Source organism: Notothenia coriiceps, unplaced genomic scaffold (assembly GCF_000735185.1).
Source record: "Notothenia coriiceps isolate Sejong01 unplaced genomic scaffold, NC01 NC01_scaffold00027762, whole genome shotgun sequence".
Taxonomy (NCBI): Eukaryota; Metazoa; Chordata; class Actinopteri; order Perciformes; family Nototheniidae; genus Notothenia; species Notothenia coriiceps.
In genome coordinates, this window is record NW_011360463.1 from 105,937 (window position 1) to 125,084 (window position 19,148).

Sequence of the window (19,148 nt, forward strand, 5' to 3'; positions counted from 1 at the left end):
GTATATACTACACACACACACACACACACACACACACACACACACACACACACACACACACACACACACACACACACACACACACACACACACACACACACACACACACACACACACACACACCTTAAGCATTTCAGGCTTTAAGTGTTACCTGTAGTTGTGATAATCAGATTATATATTTGTTGCCCTTATTTAGCATTGCAGCAGTTATTTGATAATTTGTATGTCACAATGTGTTATGAATACAATAGTAGCTCAAGGCATAACCTAAACATCAAGACAAACAGTAGAGTGCTTCCTGCTGAAATATCAAAAGGAGGTATTCCACTATTCTTTCTGACCCCAATGTCCTTTTCACTCTTAACTCTCTCTCTTTATGTGTTCACATTGTGTTTACACACCCACCCACACACCCACACACCCACACACACACACACACACACACACACACACACACACACACACACACACACAGAATACATCTTGTGTCCTTAGCTCTTTCTTGTGTGTTGTAGATTGTGTAATTACAGAGCAATTCACTCATTTCGGGTGACTTGTCTTAAAAGTAATACTTTAATTATAGCTATTCATTTGTTACTGCTTGTACTACTTACCTGTACCCCAGTAAAAATAAAGAAGGCTTTTCGTTTTAGTGTTAACAAACAATAAAGCTACACAGCATTTCCACCTTTAATACAAATAAACAAAAAAAAACATCCTGAATAAATAAAAATGTAATTAGATTTAAGGCATAAGATACTTCATGGATTTTTTTAAACTTTTGTCTTACATTAAGAATGATCAGTTATCATAGCAACAACAACAAATACAAATGAGCATCCCAAAAAAGTTGTTAATGTCATTTCTCTCTATATCGTGGCTCTCTATATGTTTATTTATCATTTTCAAGATTTGGACCAATTCAACTAGTTAACCAAAGACACAAAGCTGCTGTTGCTTTGGTCTTACCTGCTGCTGCTGTCTGACTGACCTGTTGGGAGAGGCAGAACACAACCCCCGCCCTCCCTCCCTCCTTCCCTCCTTCCCTCCCTCCTCTCTCTGGCCAAGCCATTAGCCATGAATAATGGTGCTGCTACCATCACAGCCAATTGTCTGGATGAAAAGCAGACTCTGCCTCACTTACCGGCGTTGTGTGTTAGCTTGTGACCGAACAGCAGGTTCAGGATCATAGTTTGTGATCAGCTCTGTGGTGCAGGTCAGAGCAGGTAAGCAGGCAGATGACATTTCACTCAACAGGAAATGTTGGTGATTGATCACAGCAGAGAAATGTCCAGGTCTTCTGAAAGAGACATTTTAATTTGTATTAGACTGATTGCCCGATACCGAAAATGAAGTTGTTGCATCTTACAGTACATGCAGAGGATATCAACATTCTGATACTGTTTTGTACTATATTTGTAACATCATATTTCTGAATGTCCTTATAGGGCAACTGGTGGATTTGTGGTGAAAAGGAGAGCTAGGGAGAGAGAGGGAGAGGAGAGAGCAGTATCTGTTACCAGGAAAACTCCTACCGTTGTGTCACTGGGAAACCTGCGGGCAGATGTGATGCTGGAGTGATGCAGACACTGGACACTGAAGCAGATTGTCAGACACTGCGCTGAACACTACAGTAAGTGCTCCTGCTTGATTCTTTTGTCTGTGATCCAGAGCTTTTAATTGACAGAAGGCACTGCAGCATCCAGAGCTAACTCTTGGCCAGCTTTGCCTCTGCAAACACCCAGACCATTGCACTGCATCTCATATCATGCAGAATTATGAGATTTGGATTTACTTAACAGCTGCTAAGGTTATTTTTTGATGTTGTAAAATATTTTATTAAATGTTGTAAAAATGTTTTTGTATACATCTGCATTTGAAATAACTTTAAAAGGCTAGAATGTGAATGTGCACTGTTTACGCCATTCATTTTGCACTATGTGTTGATATACTGTAATTAAAACCACACACACTGACCGCACACACAGCCGACTCATAGTGTGTAAAGAAGTCATTATCTGCTCTTCCCTCACTGATAAAGCTGAACTGACTGTCAGGCTTATTCATCAGTTTTGAGTATCAGCAGTCTACACAGGGGTGCTGTGTTGTGCTTACTTTTGTGTGTATTGTGACACCATCAGTTTGTCCCACTTTAACCAACCAGGCATTTATTATTTGCCTGTTATGAGCTAAGAGCACGGTAGCCAGATGGGCGCTGTTGATCTTGTTAGAAAGGTAGATGTGAGAAAACCATTACCTGGACCACAGCAAACACACACACATGTGCACGCATGTGAGCGTACACATACACACATGGATACACACACACAGTTTTATGCATTCTACCATTCGCTAAGCTGCAATCTGCACACTGGTCTCTGCACCTGCTGCACTTAAAGTTATTACTGTGAGTGGACGGTCATAAATAATTATTGCATTGAGTAATATAAATGGAAACTGGATAAGTTAGTGGTTTATTGCCAAGTTACTGTTTCTGTTAAAAAACTAAACAGTAAGCTTTGAGAGCAGTTAAGTAAGAGTGAGACAGTAGTAGTAAATTCACATATATTTACATACAGGTTGGCCACTGATTGCATATGATAGGTGTAATGCTAAGTGTAGTTAGCGCTGCCGTGCAAAGTTAATGATTGACCAAGCCTCTTACACTAAAACTATCACAGTTGGTTGCTAAGACCCCGAGGAGAGGAGATACCTTGGTTACAAAGAGCTGATGTGTTCACAAGAATAGATACCTGACAGGCATACACAGCATACATAACATATGTCAAACCAATGGACATTTGATCTATGCAGCAAAAATCAGGTGTGCTTTACAAAGATGATTACTGTGATTGTTCTGTGAATGGAAAATTAGATCATTTAAATGCACACTCACATATTCCTCTTCCGGCGTGCAGGCCGTTCCACTTACCATAGTTCTCATGCCACCAGCAGATTAGAGGCTTGTTGCAGCCCTGAAAAGATGGTGGGACTGAGAAACTGCTCTACATGGGAACCATTGCTACTCAAGGCCTCCTGCATTAAGTCCTGTGCCAACGGCTGCTCCCTGGGCATGACCGCACACCTTACCTACGCTAATGCTGACATAGAGTCTGTAGAAGGTGAGTGGTAGGATAATACATGGCACAAGTTATATCTATGGCAACTGTATTTGCCATCAAATCGAAGTGACCTCAATGACCTGATTAAAAATAACAACAAAATTAATCAGACAACTCGGAATTATCTTATAAACTACCATATCTTTCAACAAAATAGCTAGAGCTGTTTTAGTGGCAAAACACTACATTTTGATTTATCCTCATAACATGTCTTGTTTTATTAAAATACATTATGAGGCATGGATTGTGGGCTTTACACCAGTGACTTTATTGAGACGGACTACTGACACTACTGGGAGGAAAACATACTGTATGCTGTAAATTGAGAAAGTAAAGGGATTTGAATTGACCCTTGAGTCAGTCACATCTGCTATTGGAGCTTACTGAGGGCAGTCTGCTGATGTGGAGATGGTATATCAAATTAATTAGCTTTAAAATCAAGCTCAAATTTATAACCAAATAAAATAGCACAGCACATATTTCCTTTTCCAAACGCTATGCCATTGTCGTGTTAGACACTTTTGTCCAAAGCAACTACAAAAAAACATTAAACTAAGTCCGAAATAAGAGAAAGTAACAAAGACGACCTATACAATCATAAAACATCTAATGTAGGCTTTTAAATGTATTCCATGTTTTGTAGTTTGATTGCTTTCTAAATGAATCCCAAGTCTGAAATCAGAGTTTTGAGTGTCAAACATTTGCTGTCATCTAGGTGTGTTTGTGTACCCTCTCGGGGAAAAGGAGGTTGTGGTGGGCTTTGAGGCTGTGATAGCGGGGCGGATGGTGGGGGTCCAGATCCAGAGCCGAGGGAAGCTGAAGGACTGCTGTTTGGATTGCTGCCCTGGATCTGGTCTTGAAGGCCACTGTGGGAATGGCCGGGAGTGGGGGTGCTGCGGGAACTCCAGCCTCGACATGCAGTGCACCAACGGTGAAGAGGGGAGGGGACATTTTCCATGTTGATAAAAATGGTCATTTTCTATAATAAAGTATGGACCGTTTTGCAGTGGTCTCTATATTGATACAAATATAGCCAAAGTAAGTCCCTTCTCTGTCCTGTTTTAGCCTTTCTGAGGATAGAAAGGACAGCGAAGGTTTGGCTGCCTGCCTAATGGTGAGATGGCGTTCACTTAGTACGGACGTATATCAACTTGAAGTGCTCTAATTTCTCTATAGCAAAAACAGATTCAAGTAACCCTTTAGTAGCCTTTGATTATTTTGGATTTAAATGACAAATGATAATAATATGGACTGTACAACAAACATTAGGGTATTGAAAAGCACTTTTGTATTTGTTTGTTGGTTTTCATTCAAAACCTTTTTGAAAAATAGCAAAGAGTCTTTTAAGTGTTCTCATCCAGATTTAATATCATCCATTCCTTGTTGAATGTGTTAAAGAAAAAGCTAATGGAATACATACAAGTAAGAAAAGGACCTACATTAACCAGTAAATAAAAAGGTAAATAAGATGTGTTTAGGTATTTAATGGTGTGTTTCTGAATAAACAGTCTGTAGCCAATGTCTGGATATTTTGATTATGAAAAATACTTGTTTTTTGTTATTGTTGATGTCTTGCCATAAGTAACCTATATTTAATTGATGTGTTGAAAGTCCAAAAATGATTGATAAAGAAAGGACCTTGCATTTTGCTCGATCGATTAACATCAAATCAAAGATTGAAGATGTAGCCTGGTTATTGTATGATGTGAGTGACTGCTGTATGTCTGCTTTAGGACATCTTATCCTGGATGAAGACCTTGAGAGAACCACCTTCATCGTGGGCACAGGCCTCATTGGCCCCATGGATATAGTGTCTGTTATCATAAGCACCACACTTGAACTCCCCACGTTAGAAAATGGAGCAATCCGCATCATTTACCCCACATTGCTGACTCCGATCGTCACTGGCCAGATGACTACAAGCAAGAGTGAAAGTGGAGGGAAATCTGAAGAAACGGGGTATTTATGTAGCAAGCAACTTTGGCAGTTTCATTTAAAGCTGTGTAATTCAATGAACTAGCTTACTGCTATATTTTTGTTTTACCAGAAACTCCACATTTCTCTCCTCTTTCTCCTCCAGTTGTTTCAGTGCCAACTCAGGAAAACAGGACCGGGCCCTAGACTCTGAGCAGCAGTGTGCCCACGCCATCTTCACAAGTCCTGCTGCCAACCTGGCCCCTTATGAACTCAACTTCCAGCTGCTGGTCAGAGGGGCCTGCCTACTAGCTGGTACTTCACACTTATATAAAAAAACATCATTATTTATTAGAAAAAAAAAACACATCAACATCTATGATTTCCTCATTTGTATATCTTCCTAAACTGATTTGTAGGACTGGAGAGCCCCACTCACGCTCTGAGGGCAGATGCAGACCCCAGTGCCAAAAGTGCCTCTGCAACCTACATCACCTTGGCCCAGGAGCATCCATATGACAGACACATAGAGATCATTCTGCACCTCAGTGGTGAGTTAGCACTTACCAGACTGGGTTTCCTTTCTAGTTCTGTACTTTTTGCCCAATATTTGAATGTTACAGTACCTGAAATGACAAACCTCTTCCACAGAACCTCACAGCCCATTGGTCATATTGGAGAGAGGCAGGCTCTCGTTCAGCCAGTACGAGCAGCAGATCTGCGCCCGCCGTGATTTCATTCGTTGCATTCACAAAGATTCAGAACCTGAGAGGAAGGTTAGTACTTACTCATGCTGCTTTGAGCTCTCCATTTACCTTTGGTATCTCACACGTGTCCCAATGCTGGCCAAAAACTGCTTGAAAAAGCGTGCTGATGTTTCTCTTGGCCTGCAGCTGGAGTTTATGAGGAAGCGATACCACAAGGACATTCTGTGCAGCCCCGTCCTGATGCTCAACTTCTGTCCCGACTTGCTGCATGAGCCTCTGGAGCTGCACAAAGCCACCAGAGAGCTGCTGTTTCTTGTTGACCGCAGTGGCAGCATGAGTGGCACCAACATCCACCGAGTAAAGGTGAGCTGCAGGCAGGATAAAAAGATATCAAGGAACCAGTTTAGTCATTAGATTGATGCACATACATCGATCTGGCCCTGTCCCTTCTTGTTTCTGCAGGATGCAATGATGGTGGCATTGAAGAGTCTCCCCTCTGGCACCATGCTCAACATCGTGGGCTTCGGCACCATCATCAAGCCTCTGTTCACCTCCAGCAAGCCCTGCAATGATGTAAGTCACTTAGTTGTCTTGTTTATTGATTTTCAGTAACCCAGGAATTATTTTCAGTGAAAGAATACAAATGGAGGACTTGGACCATGTTTCCTTAAAGCAGATGTTTTTGCCCACGTAGGCCTATCTGTTCTATTTTCTTTACTCTCTTATCAGGCAATAGGTAAGCTTCTTAGGTTGCCTTAGTAGCAGAGTATCAGGTTTCGTCCAGACCAGGGGCTGCGAGGACAAACAGTCTTTGCACGGACTACCGACCATATGGTGACCTTTCATGCATTTTCACTAATGCACGAGATGTCCTTCCATCTCCTGTCCTGTCAGGCATGTTTGTCCACTGTGTGATTTGAAGTGGTTTCAAGCCAGGTGCTAATGTGTGTAATGTTTGCTCTCTCTTAATTAGATATGTGCTGATTTAATTATTTGCCAGCCTCACAGGGTAATAAGGAAATCTGATATCAAACAATAAATGTAACTTGACAGCTGTTTGCACACGCTACATTGTGCACCTCTACTGTAGAACTGATGGCATATATCCTTTTCTTTTTCACTGCATCAGGTCACTTTGATGCAGGCATACGAGTACGTCCAGAGGATGAGAGCCGACATGCGAGGCACCAACCTGCTGGGGGCGCTGTCCTGGGTGTACCAGCAGCCTTTGCAGCGCTCACACCCTCGCCAGGTTTTCATCATCACAGATGGATCCATCAGCAATGTGGCTAAGGTGCTGGAGCTGGTCCGCAGAAACACATGCGCCTGCAGGTATTACATTAAAATAACTGCCAATTAGACATTTAATCCATATAAATCATGTGTGAAGAATGGTACAGAAAGGTGTCCGGTTGATATCCAATATGAGGGAAACGCACACACCAAATGGACATCAATTGAAGCGACTAGTTAACAAAGATTTATTCTATGGTTGGAATTTTATAGGACATTAAATCACAGTGGGTGACAAGGAGGTAGAGAGCAATGGAGTTCAGTGAGTGCAGGCAGAATGAGGTGATAAAGGAAAGAGACACCATGTGGGGGAGAAAGGAGAGGAGGGGACAAACAGAGGAGACACAAGCAAACAGCGGTTTTAAGGAACTGAGACCAAAGCACTGTGAAAGAGAGACAGAGGTATTTCTCTGCCCCGCCCAGTAATCCCGTTAAGTGCTCTCCTCCGCAGTAAGAGTCACGCCCCTCTGGTTTCACGAGGCCCTTCAGCCATGCACAATAACTCCATTTATCTCTCATTAGTATTCCCCTGCTTGACTGACTTTCTCCACTGTATTTTGGCTGTCCCTTTGCAGACCATCTCCATATTTCTTTATTCCCAAAACATCTCATTTAAATAAATTACATTTTGGTGCAACCACAATATGTTTCCATAAAATAGGTTTTGTATTTTTGTAATTCTGGTTTCCCATCTTCTTATATTGCTAACAGTATGTGGACAGACATACTCACTGCTTTAAGAGACAGCACAAAAGATCTCAGCCTTTTCAATTATTTTGTCCCCTGCTCTTTTCAAACTCTCAATTAGCCACATGGCTTGTGATCACTCCGAGCACATAAATAACAGTTCTGTCAATTTGATGGCACATCTTCTCTTTTCTTAGACACATGGAAGCCTCTGTATGCCATTAGCGATTCACAAATAGATACTGATGATTGCAAGAGGCTGCTAGTAAATGTGTTCAGATGGGAAAACATAGTGAGAGAAAACATTCAGCGTATAGTTCAGGCAGTGAATCAAATACCACTCTGTAAATATACAAAGGGAAGATGATAATTCATAAAACACATTTTCTCAAAGAATGTGGTCAAATATAATGCTGTGTTCTCCTGCAGATGCTTTGGCCTGGGTCTGGGTCCTCGAGCCTGCAGGAGACTCCTGCAGGGCGTTGCCAAACTGACAGGAGGGACCACAGAGTTCTTCGATGAGGAGGAGAGACTCCAGCCCAAGGTCAGCAGCACTGCCCCCTATTGGGGAAAATAGAGTTACATAATAAGAATTACAAGTTGAATGTTTTCCTTTTTGTCCCCCCTTCCTATTGTAAAGCTTCTTTGGGTTTCATGAAAGGCGCTATATAAATCCAAGTTATTACCATCATTATGATTAAATACCTACAGCTTTAGTTCCTACACTAAGCATATCACAAGCTTTTGCCAATAAAAACGTGGGTGTTGTACTTGAAAAAAAGTACAATTACTTTACTCAAGTACACCTTGAGTAAAGTAACTAGATCAACCTTGACAAGCTACAGCAGAACATTACTACTTTTAGTACACGTTAATAAATCAATCCACTACTAATGTAATATTACTGGACATTATTTCTGCAGAACAACTAGTTTTACTTTACTGTAATTTACTTTTTAATTTATATTGGTGATGATAGTAAGATTTTTTACAACATTTATTTAAGAAAAGAATATCTCTATTTCTTCCACCACTGCCAGCTATTTGGTCGTAAAAATTAATAGTAATCCTTTCAATTAAAACATATTCTGATCAATCTATCTCCTCAGTTAATCAAGTCTCTGAAAAAGGCGTTTGAACCTGTGTTGACTGACGTACGGATTGACTGGTATCTGCCAGAAAACATGGAGGCTTTTCTTTCACCCAATGAAATCCCTCCGCTCTACCCTGGAAACCGCCTGATTGGATACTGCACTCTATATGATATGACAAATATCAAAGCAAGAAAGACAGAGGTATGCATTACATCATTCTTAAATGCATGTTGTGTGTGCATGGAAAAACAAATCTCTAATCTTACTATTTTGCAGTCTCAAGGTCGGGGCTATAAAGGTGTACATCGCGGCTCCACGGGTTCAGTTTTTGGACAATCAAATGATGAGCTTTCTCCCCCCGCTGCCTCAGAGTTAATGCCTATGGTGACACCTGCAGATGGCAACGACTTGGAGGAGGCACTAAGGGAAATTTCCAGAGAAATCTCCTCTGAATTCCCCTGTGCCAAAAACACAGATCCTGGCACCAGCCCAGGTCAGTGACATATCAATGGATCTTGCAGGTAATATAAGTGAACACTGGACATACCATTGTTGTATATGTTGAGCTTTGTCCTCCCTAGGTGTGGAGCTGGACTGGTCCAGTGACGTGAGGAGGAGGATCCAGGAGAGCTCTTACATCCAGGAGCAGTATGTCCTCACCCGCTGCTCCCTCAGCAGTGAGAGGAGTCTGCAGACACAGTCCCACTCTGAATCCACAGGCGCTGTGTTTCGGCCCGACCCTCTCTCCTCTGGTTCAGTGTTGGAAACAGGCTCTCTACCCCAAGGCCTGGAAAAGATGGCCCCTCTAGAGCAGAGATCGTCCCTGTCTCGCTGGGCCGACTCTCCATGGCAGCCAAACCTCTCCGTAGAAAACACTGATACCGGGGCAGAAAAGGTTCAGTTGATTGTAATTGATTCACCCTAAAGTGTTTTTCTGTATTCTTGCAAGTTAGTGGTAAATGTTTAAGGAACATTACATACAAACTACCAATGCAACTGCTACAGGAGAACATCGTTGTAGAATCTATGATACACTTTTTATATCTGCACAGTCAATTGTGACAAATGTCAACAATAACACTGAGAGAAATCTATTCTGCAAAAATAAATATACCAGTTTATCCACCATGAGGTAAACCAGAAAATAGTCGAGATTCAAAGCTCTAACATAGGGCTGCAATCTCTTACTTCATTGCTTTTACTGTTGTTATTGCTGCTTGTTGAAAAGTGTTTTTGAAAAGACAACACTTCCCTCCCCCATGTTGTATCTGATGCAAAAACTGTATGCACACCACAGAAAGACTGTTAGGTTGAAAAGAAAAATCACAAATACATTACAATCAGATGACCATAGGATCTTTCAATTTAAGTCAAATGGTTGGAGTGAAAAATAAAATGGCAGTCTAACTTGCTTTTTCAACCTGTTCGATTTGTCCTCTTCTACAACCAGAGTGGGGGTCTGGATGACGTTGAGGAGACTCGTAGGAGACACAAGTCACTGGCTCGTTCAACCATGGCAGCGCGAAGCTTCTCATCTCCACAGGGCGAGCTGGAGATGCACCGCCTGAGGAGAGCTCTGGAGAGGGTCTCCTTCGACCAAACGCTGGGGGGCAGGCTGGACGAAAGCGATGGGGAGACGAAGCCCCCATCAACGGGCACACTGTCTCGCAGGAGCCTCACTGACTCCAGTAAGCCATTTGTACTGAGACAAGAAAGATTCCTATTTTGTCTCCAAAAACATTTCTATCTCTCTCTCTCTCTCGCTCTGACCCCTCAGATGGCCTCCTGTTCCCCGCCTCTCCTCTGGACTGGGACAGCTTTACAGACCCAGAGTATCTCTTCACTGCTGTCCCAGCTGAGGCTCCTCCACCAGGTCAGTGCCGCTCGCTCATTCACGGCCTGCTGAGCGGCAGACCTGTATCCTGGGAGGTCACTGTGGACCTGGGGCACCTCTGGACCCCTGAGAGCCAGGAGACACTGGTAACTGAGGGATGTGGAGGAGGGGAAGAAGAAAAAGGAGGTGAACCATGGGAGGAGATGATTCACCAACTGACTGCTCGCTCAGTTATCAGGGACTTTGAGAAAATGGCAGAGAAGGAGAACGACTCTGGACATGGTGAGGCTTCACTACCGTAAACATTTATCTCACGTGAATTAAAGTTATTTAGACACTGTCTGTCTTACTGCTCCTTAGGTTCAGCTAAGAGATACCGCATGAAGGCTATCCAGACCAGTAAGCATTGTAACATCATCTGCATGTACACAGCCTTCACTACCACTGACCCCAAAAAATGCCTGCCAGACAGCATGGACGTCGAAAACACAGGTGTGACACACTCATACAAAAACTGAGCAATTGTATTATATATTTGAGTCGGCCACTCATCGTAAAATGTATTTTAATCACAGGTAATACTGTCCTGCTGATATTTTATATTGTCAAATCATATAACCCTGATGATTATGGGATTATTTCAGATTGTGTTTTATTTAGATTTCACGGGTACATTTATGCACACAAGGTTGCAAATTGAGACCTGTCTTTCGGTGTGTGTGTGTGTGTGTGTCTGTTTGCTTAGGGGTGCATTTGGGGAACAGGCGGAGTTTCCAGTCAGGTAGTCGCAGGCAGAGGGCCTATTCTGTTGGATTAGGCAGACGGCGCACCAGTAGAGACAGTGAAGAGATGGAGGACACCTGCAACACTACAGGTAAAGAAACTGAATGATTACACCACCCATTTCTGTTGTCAGCACTTTAGGTCATCATCAATCTTTGTATCTCTCAGACAGAGATGACACCCCTGCCTCACCCTGTAGCCTTACATCCTGGGACTCTAGTAAGTATTGTCGACACGATCAGTGGAAACGTTTATAGTGTAAGTGTACTCTCAAGGTTAGAGGCGTCTGACCAGAAAGACAGTTCTTCAGTTAAGGTCAGTCTGTAGGGAAGGAGAAATATCTCAACGACTTGTTTTGAAGGATCAATTCAAGCTATCTGTCTCTACACAGTCAGGAAATATCACTTTATGCTGATGACACAATATTGTTTAATGTTGTCTCTGCTGTCTCAGGTGTAGGGGGCAGTGCGTACTCTGCTACAACCTCAGCAATAACAGGCGCATCATGCACTCGTTCACAGCGATCTATCGAGAGCAAGTCGATGGAAAGCTTCTTTGGCACCAGGTAAGACTTTCACATTAACTTCTTGTTATATTACACTATTTAATGACCTTTGTAGAAGTGTTAGCTCTCAAGTTTCATCGGAGATAGCCTCTTTCTGTAAGGGGTTTTTATTATGTCTTTATCTAAATGTATAGAAGTTCAAAGATACCCACCTCTTTCTGTATAATCCAGATTTCCCCTGGGCAGACTCAGGTCCTCCATTTCATCAGGAAAGCAGGTTCCTCTCAAGACCCACTGTCTCTCTGCAGAGACTGAGAAACAACCTGAGACTGAGGCTCCTGACTACCTGCCTCTGGTGAGACTCTTACAACATATAAAACTAAAGCGTGCAAACAAATGTTTTAATTTGTGTATATTTGATGTCTTATTAGGTGCATTTGCAGCTGGCATCAGGCGCTTTTCTCCTGACAGAGATCTACTCGGACTGTGTTCAGATCACCCTGGACCGCCTGAAGAGGGCCTCCCCCTTCAGCCTCCACCGCCGCAGCCTCAGCCCACCCTTCCGCTGCACATATCCCAGTGCTCCGTCTTTATCCACCTCCACTAAGATTCCCGGCGCTACCTCCAACCACCATGTTACCTTTTCTCCTTCCTCGTGCTCCATAGCCAAACCAACTTCACCTCCTTTCCACCACACTCCAGACGACACTCCCCTGATGCTGGAACCAAGGCTTCGCCGAAGACACCTGTCCGACAGAGATCCGGTCACATCACCAACAGACGCCCCCAGCTCTGAGGAGGGCTCCCTGGAGCTCTCTGTGGGCCCCTCTCAGGGCCAGAACCAGGGCCAGGCAGATAGTGGTCGCGGGTCGGAGACAGATGTATGTGAAGTCTCTTCCATAGATCCAGTTGACCTCCAGGGGGGCAGCCAGATGGCTCTGGAGGACCTGGAAGGCTCGAGCTGGGCCACAGCTGTGGCTCTGGCCTGGCTGGAGCACCGCTGTGCCGGGTTCTTCATGGAGTGGGAGCTGGTGGCAGCAAAAGCAGACTTCTGGCTGCGCTGCCAGGATCTGCCCGAGGGAGTGGACCTGGCGGGGCTGAAGGGGGCCGCCAGACAGCTGTTCCTGCTGCTGCGCCACTGGGACGAGAACATCAAGCTCAACATGCTGTGTTACAACCCCAATAACATGTGAGGCGATGACGAGGAAACTGAGCCAGATCTACTGATCATCATAATCACTTGTTACCAATGATAGTGACTCCTGAGAAGCAATGCCTTTTAATGGAAGAGTACATCCTGTATTTCATCTGCAGGATAAACTAATGCCATAACCTAGTGCCAAGTTCATTCTAATAGTAAGTTGAACATGAAATATTTTACAGGTGTAAAACTTTATATTTATGTAAGAATATCCTTAAATGACATAGACCAAGTGGCCTTTTTTCATCATAAATATATATATATAACGCCTTTACCATCTGACTAGGATTTTTCTAGTCTCTATGCCTTCAGTTAATTTGCTAAATGTATAATCGCAGTCAGTGTTTATTTTGATTACAAGGATAAGTCTTTGATACACTTATTAAAACTTACTTTAAAGTAACAAAATCATTAATTGATTTAATTCAATCATTTGTTGTAATGTTGTAACATACATAACAAAAGAAATAAAAAACTACAATGTTAAGTGGCATCTCTGTTTAATATAAAATGTCACTCTTGCTCAGTCTACTTCCATTTTGTTCACATTAAAACGACCTATGTGCTTTTGAGTGCAGCAGTGAACCATCACAACAGAAGATGAATCCATTACATCACCAATCTGACAGACAAAGAGCCATGATTGTCTTAAAGCTTGTATATCTATGGGAAGAACATGTGGCCTTGTGGTGGGGAAAACAAACTCTTGCCCTGTATTAAATTGAATTAAAGCTTTTGTTGCAATATTCAAGCTCTTTATGATATTACTTTTATATAAATGATACACAACTTAAATATTAATCTACTGCATTCTTATACCACATACAAGAGCATTAGAAAACCAGATTAAAGATTGGGCAATGTGCAGTTTTAACATAATTTGTAAAAATAAAGCCTATGTAACAAATTCTCTCAAAACAACAAAACATTCAAAATGTCCTCCTCAAATTCGACTCCACGATTCCTAAAATGTGTCTGAAAATTAGACCTGAGATCCATATTTTCTTTCTCTTTTCATCTCTTCAACTGCAAGGAACTACTTCATCATGTAGGTGTCTGTGTGCAGCACCCACACTTTAGCTTCGTTCACCTTTAGCAGTGAGCTGAGACGAGAAGCTTTGAATGGCTCCTTGTATTCACTTCAAAAAACAGTCTGTCACAGTGACCTCCCTCTGCACCGGTGTTGTGAGGATCAAAGAGAGGAGAGGAGCTGATTGGACCATGTACGACATCCGGTCCGATCAGCCCGCAGCTCACTGGCCTTTGTCCTTCTCGGGTGTTGGTTCTTCTGTTTCTGCCGGTGGGGCTGAGTGCAGCGGAGGGGCCAGCCACAGACACAGGAGGATGATGAGGTGACAGACGTGGAGGGCGGCGGAGCTGCCGATCGTAGAGGGGTAGGTGTTCCAGGAAAGCTCAATCAGACCCAGGATCAGTACCCTGAGGGGGAAAACAATATGGCATTAATGTATGAGTGACTGTGTGCTATAGGTGTATAAATAATCAGAAATGTAACTTTTAGTTTAGCATTTAGTTTAAAGGCTTTATTGTCATATAAACAGCTACAGTGTAGTTATACAATGAAAGGGTTCCCAGGCTCCGACAACAATGCAACACAAATATATATAAGATATCAAATATTAAAAAATAGTATTCATAATTATTGTGCAAGAAGAAACAGAGTAGCAGCAGTGAGGTGTGGTCTGATTTGCTTTAGACCGGGCAGCATGATTCTTTAAATTGTGGTATGATTTATGATATTAGAGGATTGACCATTTTTTAAAACATCATCAGTTCCATTAAAAATATATTAAAATGTTAATTGGATTTATACGAAACAAGGATTTCACACTACAGTTTGTAGACCTGGACGTTTTCAAAAGACTTTATGAGCAATGATACTTTCACATATGTTGCCTTAACCAAATATTATACTTATAGTGATTTGGTCCAGATTGCATTTTCGATAAAATTCTAATAATGTAAGCTACGTTAGTTTAGACTCCCTTACCTGAGCAGGTGGGCCAGCTTCTTGACTCCTCCGCTCCAGAGCAGGAAGGGCAGCGTGTGGAAGTACCAGACGTAAAACTGGTAGTGCAACGAACGGCTGAAGCACATGCCAATGAAGTTAGATGTGAACAGAATCAGAACCATCTGTGATCATCGGTCAAGGTTTCACACAGCAGCTGTTGTATACTAGGAACATCCTTTATTTACTCTCTCACCGATATATTGTAGACATTTTAGCAAATCAATTCATTGACATCTACTAGGAGAAATGAAAAGGTTTCCTGACAAAACCTAATGTATCCTTTGAGGATAAATATTCTATAGAAGCAAAACCAAATGCAAAAAAAGGATATGATCAACAGTGATTTTCTGAGCGGGGGCTTTCCTCTTGCTGGGATCCTTGAGGAGATCGAAGATGCTTTCTCCTGGCCTGGTTAGAAAAAAGAAATATATATATGTTTACCCTTGAAATAAAATAGTGTTAATTTCACTCCCTGGGATCAACTCTTGCTACGTAGGGGAGAGAAAAACTGGCACGACTTTACCACTGATTTATTCAAGTTCATATCTATAATGCCAACAGTGACTTCTGTCTCACCTCTTCCAACGACGGAGAGCGAAGAGCAGCAGGGCGAGCAGGTGGGAAGCCAGCAGGATTAGGTGGAAGTACCGATCCAAGAAGAGCCATTCTGGCAGGAAGCGCCAGTTGACCGTCCATTTGAACATAAACTGACGGCCAAGATCAAACGCCTGGCTCACATAACCCACAGGATTCTCCAGGAGGAAAGGCAGACCCAGCAAAAGCTGCAGACAGACTCATTTGTAAATGATGCTCGGCGATCGTGGACAACATTAAAAAAAAAACATTTTAGTGTACTGATAAAGCTTGCCTGGTTTTAAGGATATCTTACCTGGATGCCCGCACAGAGAGAAAGTTTGGGAATTGTCCTGATTAGGCCAAACTCAGATATGAGGAGGAAAAGTAGTCCCGGAGCAAAAAGGAGCACATTCATTTTCACAGACACTGCTAAACTGTCAGAGAGAGAGAAAGATGAAGTTGTAATTTCATAATGTAAAAAAGACACAATTGGATATAAGTTTCACAAAGATATGTGACACTTCATCCCGAGAAAGCCAAACACATAAGAGTTGCATTGTGCTGTGAAGCAGTGGACACTTGCCTGTACATGCCGCAACCCCGAGTCCAGTTTCCATCCATGAAGAGGTTGATGGCTCCAAACAGAAGCATCATGGCCACAGGATCATTAAAGAGACGCAGCACAAAGATGGAGTGGATCCGATAAGAAGCACAGCACACAAAGAAGAACACGTAGGGAGGAACCTGGGGAAATTCCAAGAAAAAAAAATACCATGTCTTTAAGGCAAATAATGACATCAGAGGCATTTTAGAAGGAAACTATTTGGAAAAAGAATACATAAGTACAGAGTATACAATACAACTCATACAATATAAACGGCCTATTTAGCAAACACAGTACAGTTCAGTGGTGTATCGCAGACAATGTTATCATGCCACATTGTACCTGAGGATGTTGTCACACAGACTGACCTTCTTAGTGCGGTGGTAGATCCTGAAGACCAGCAGCAGTGTGATGAGGTAGAAAGCAGCAAAAAGGTACTGCGCAAGGCGGATGTTCACCCCATGGCTTGTGATGTAGTAGAGAACCGTAAAGATGTAGACAAAGCCAGCTGGGTACCTGCAACAACAAGGTGCTAAATTATACTGCACTTGGAGAACTCTACATAATTAAAAACGTTTAAACTCACACCAAGGGGCCAGTGTCTCCTTTAAGCTCGGTGTAGTCGTAGGTACCATTGATGACTCCCTCCACCTCATCCATGTAGGCTTTCCAGTCTATCTCAGTGTCTGTGGTAAATAGAGTACATCAGTGATCATAAAAGATGGGGAAAGTTGCTGTTAGTGCTGTGCTGTGGTTATTTGTATATTTATTTGCATGTACATTTCTATAATAAACATGTTTTGATTAATACAAAAAACAATAGTAAGATAACATGGTGATTTAATTTATTTTATGACAGTTCAGCATGAGAATCTTACAGCATTACGTTAGATTAAGAAGTAAGCTACATTTGTCAATAAAATCAATGACGTGGGGTGCATACTAATGCTTGGACTTTATGTGTAACGGTATAAGTAGCGTTACATATTTAAATTAAGTTAAGAGTATTGTCATTAACAATAGTTTGCTGCATACAATTTTAGCAAGAAGTTGCGAAAAATAATGAACGATATTTAACACTTGAGCAGACAGACAGTTGCATGTGGTCATGCAAGGGCAGTACATTCCCTGACAGGTGGTAGTCGAAGTTAGTAGGTTTGCTAATGCTAGCTACTTAGCGTTTACATACGTCAAGAAACATAACAAAGCACCAGAGCATGCTAACTAGCCGCACAGAGCAGCTACTTACATGCTACCTTCTGTATGACCCACGCATTGAAACCGATCTCTAGAAACCACAAAACTGAAACGACCAGTAGAGTGTATTCCGTCTTGAACAGGACCAAATGTTTGTCCTGCCACAGTGTGTGGAGTTTCCCCCACAGGGGGGACGGGGAACCGGGAGACTTTCTTCGCACACCTCCTGCCATCTCGGCGGTGTAGCGAGTAGCTCACTAGCGAAGGAGAGACCGGAGAGACGTCGCAATATATACGTCATCACGCAGCGTTCATCACATAGGGTCACGTGACGTGGACAACATAGCTCAGCCGAAAATGTCAAGCTAGGACTTCAATTTTCTGACAGGTAAAAACAACTGATATTATAATAAATCGTACTTGACAATTAAGAAATATATACCTTTGGGCATTTAATATTTGTGAACATAGAGTAAGCTAACGATACGGTTGTTTAAACAACGTCTTGAGGTCAAAACTGCTGCCTTATAGGCAGCTAACTTTAGCTTACCATTATTACAAAGATAATAATCCCACTGAAATACGTTATGTAACAAGTGGCTTGTTACTGTTGACAGCTAGTTAAAGTTTGAGTCATTTTGATGGTGTTAGCTGTAAAATAATTAAAGAGAAGTTAATGGGTCTTAATTTCCCTTACAAGCAATATGAACCGAAACAAACAACTGGCCTCGTTTAAAGAAACCAGGTTGTCTTAAAACAACATTGTGTTAATGTATTTCCAGAATCTTTAAAAATACTCTATACATCTGAATTAGTCAGATTTTGAATGTCAACAGCTGAAGCTGAAACATAAACGAGGTTAACCCAAGTTCCATGATCATCAACTGAGGAGACTTTACTTCATTAAGTCATTTGTTTCATAGTAACATGACATTTTTTGTCATCACTGATATACAGGAAACAAAAGAGATTATATTTGATCTTCTTAAATATCATGTGTTCCTGCAGGTCTGCAGTGAGGAGACTCAGAGGGAATGGAGGAGTTTCCTGTGAAGGTCTCAGAGGCAGTGTGTCTCGGGGCCAGCCTGGCCCTCTCAGGCATCTGCTACTATCTCTACAAGAAGAGCCGGACAACGCTAGATAAACTCGAAGTTAGTTGTGGTCCATCTGTTATTGTCATAACCTTTCATATATTGTTTTGATAATGCATTTATAGTCTTCATGCTGTCAAAGCCTTTCAAATAATTGGGATTAGTTCCAAAACCATGTAAAAAAAGAGTCAGCTTTCACACAGATAGATAGATAGATAGATAGATCCTATTTTGTGGAGGCCAATCTTCTTGTCTTCTTCTTATACTTTTTATGTTATTGGGCTTGTGACTGAGAACATGTCTACTTGCAACCTACAAAGTTCTAAATAACTTTGTTGTAAGAAGAAGGAAGTAAACCTTGCATACAGGACTGTCTCAGAAAATTAGAATATTGTGATAAAGTTCTTTATTTTCTGTAATGCAATTAAAAAAACAAAAATGTCATACATTCTGGATTCATTACAAATCAACTGAAATATTGCAAGCCTTTTATTATTTTAATATTGCTGAT

General features: G+C 42.0%; 3 protein-coding genes across 3 annotated transcripts in view; 2 read left to right on the top strand and 1 right to left on the bottom strand.

Annotated features, from left to right (window-relative positions):
* The first annotated feature begins 2,983 nt into the window (after positions 1-2,983).
* On the top strand, positions 2,984-13,382 carry vwa5b2 (von Willebrand factor A domain containing 5B2). The gene is made up of 21 exons (XM_010785463.1): positions 2,984-3,122; positions 3,838-4,053; positions 4,856-5,081; positions 5,203-5,351; positions 5,456-5,587; positions 5,688-5,812; positions 5,930-6,106; positions 6,206-6,316; positions 6,873-7,075; positions 8,153-8,267; positions 8,833-9,018; positions 9,094-9,310; positions 9,399-9,712; positions 10,268-10,505; positions 10,595-10,933; positions 11,012-11,143; positions 11,397-11,525; positions 11,603-11,653; positions 11,888-11,999; positions 12,171-12,294; positions 12,371-13,382. Exons 1-21 carry the CDS (start codon positions 2,984-2,986, stop codon positions 13,130-13,132), a joined length of 4,197 nt encoding a protein of 1,398 aa, XP_010783765.1. The 3' UTR covers positions 13,133-13,382.
* A 241-nt stretch (positions 13,383-13,623) lies between these two features.
* alg3 (ALG3 alpha-1,3- mannosyltransferase) lies at positions 13,624-17,822 on the bottom strand. The gene is made up of 9 exons (XM_010785460.1): positions 17,599-17,822; positions 16,936-17,035; positions 16,718-16,865; positions 16,329-16,489; positions 16,059-16,179; positions 15,746-15,951; positions 15,501-15,577; positions 15,149-15,293; positions 13,624-14,577 (listed from the first exon to the last, which is right to left on the bottom strand). Exons 1-9 carry the CDS (start codon positions 17,777-17,779, stop codon positions 14,394-14,396), a joined length of 1,323 nt encoding a protein of 440 aa, XP_010783762.1. The 5' UTR covers positions 17,780-17,822; the 3' UTR covers positions 13,624-14,393.
* A 27-nt stretch (positions 17,823-17,849) lies between these two features.
* mul2 (mitochondrial E3 ubiquitin protein ligase 2) overlaps positions 17,850-19,148 on the top strand; it is a 5,445-nt gene continuing 4,146 nt past the window's right edge. Inside the window, exons 1-2 of the mRNA XM_010785461.1 lie at positions 17,850-17,934; positions 18,555-18,697. Coding sequence (XP_010783763.1) covers positions 18,581-18,697 — 117 coding nt within the window. The 5' untranslated portion in view covers positions 17,850-17,934; positions 18,555-18,580. The remainder of the gene's footprint in view (positions 17,935-18,554; positions 18,698-19,148) is intronic.

Coding starts and splice junctions, on each gene's coding strand:
- vwa5b2 (XM_010785463.1), top strand. CDS start 2,984: ATGGTGGGACTGAGAAACTGCTCTACATGGGAACCATTGCTACTCAAG. Junction 4,054..4,855: donor CGACATGCAGTGCACCAACG/GTGAAGAGGGGA, acceptor TGTCTGCTTTAG/GACATCTTATCCTGGATGAA. Junction 10,934..11,011: donor GGAGAACGACTCTGGACATG/GTGAGGCTTCAC, acceptor ACTGCTCCTTAG/GTTCAGCTAAGAGATACCGC.
- alg3 (XM_010785460.1), bottom strand. CDS start 17,779: ATGGCAGGAGGTGTGCGAAGAAAGTCTCCCGGTTCCCCGTCCCCCCTG. Junction 15,952..16,058: donor CTCTCTGTGCGGGCATCCAG/GTAAGATATCCT, acceptor GTCTGTCTGCAG/CTTTTGCTGGGTCTGCCTTT. Junction 15,578..15,745: donor GCTCTCCGTCGTTGGAAGAG/GTGAGACAGAAG, acceptor TTTTCTAACCAG/GCCAGGAGAAAGCATCTTCG.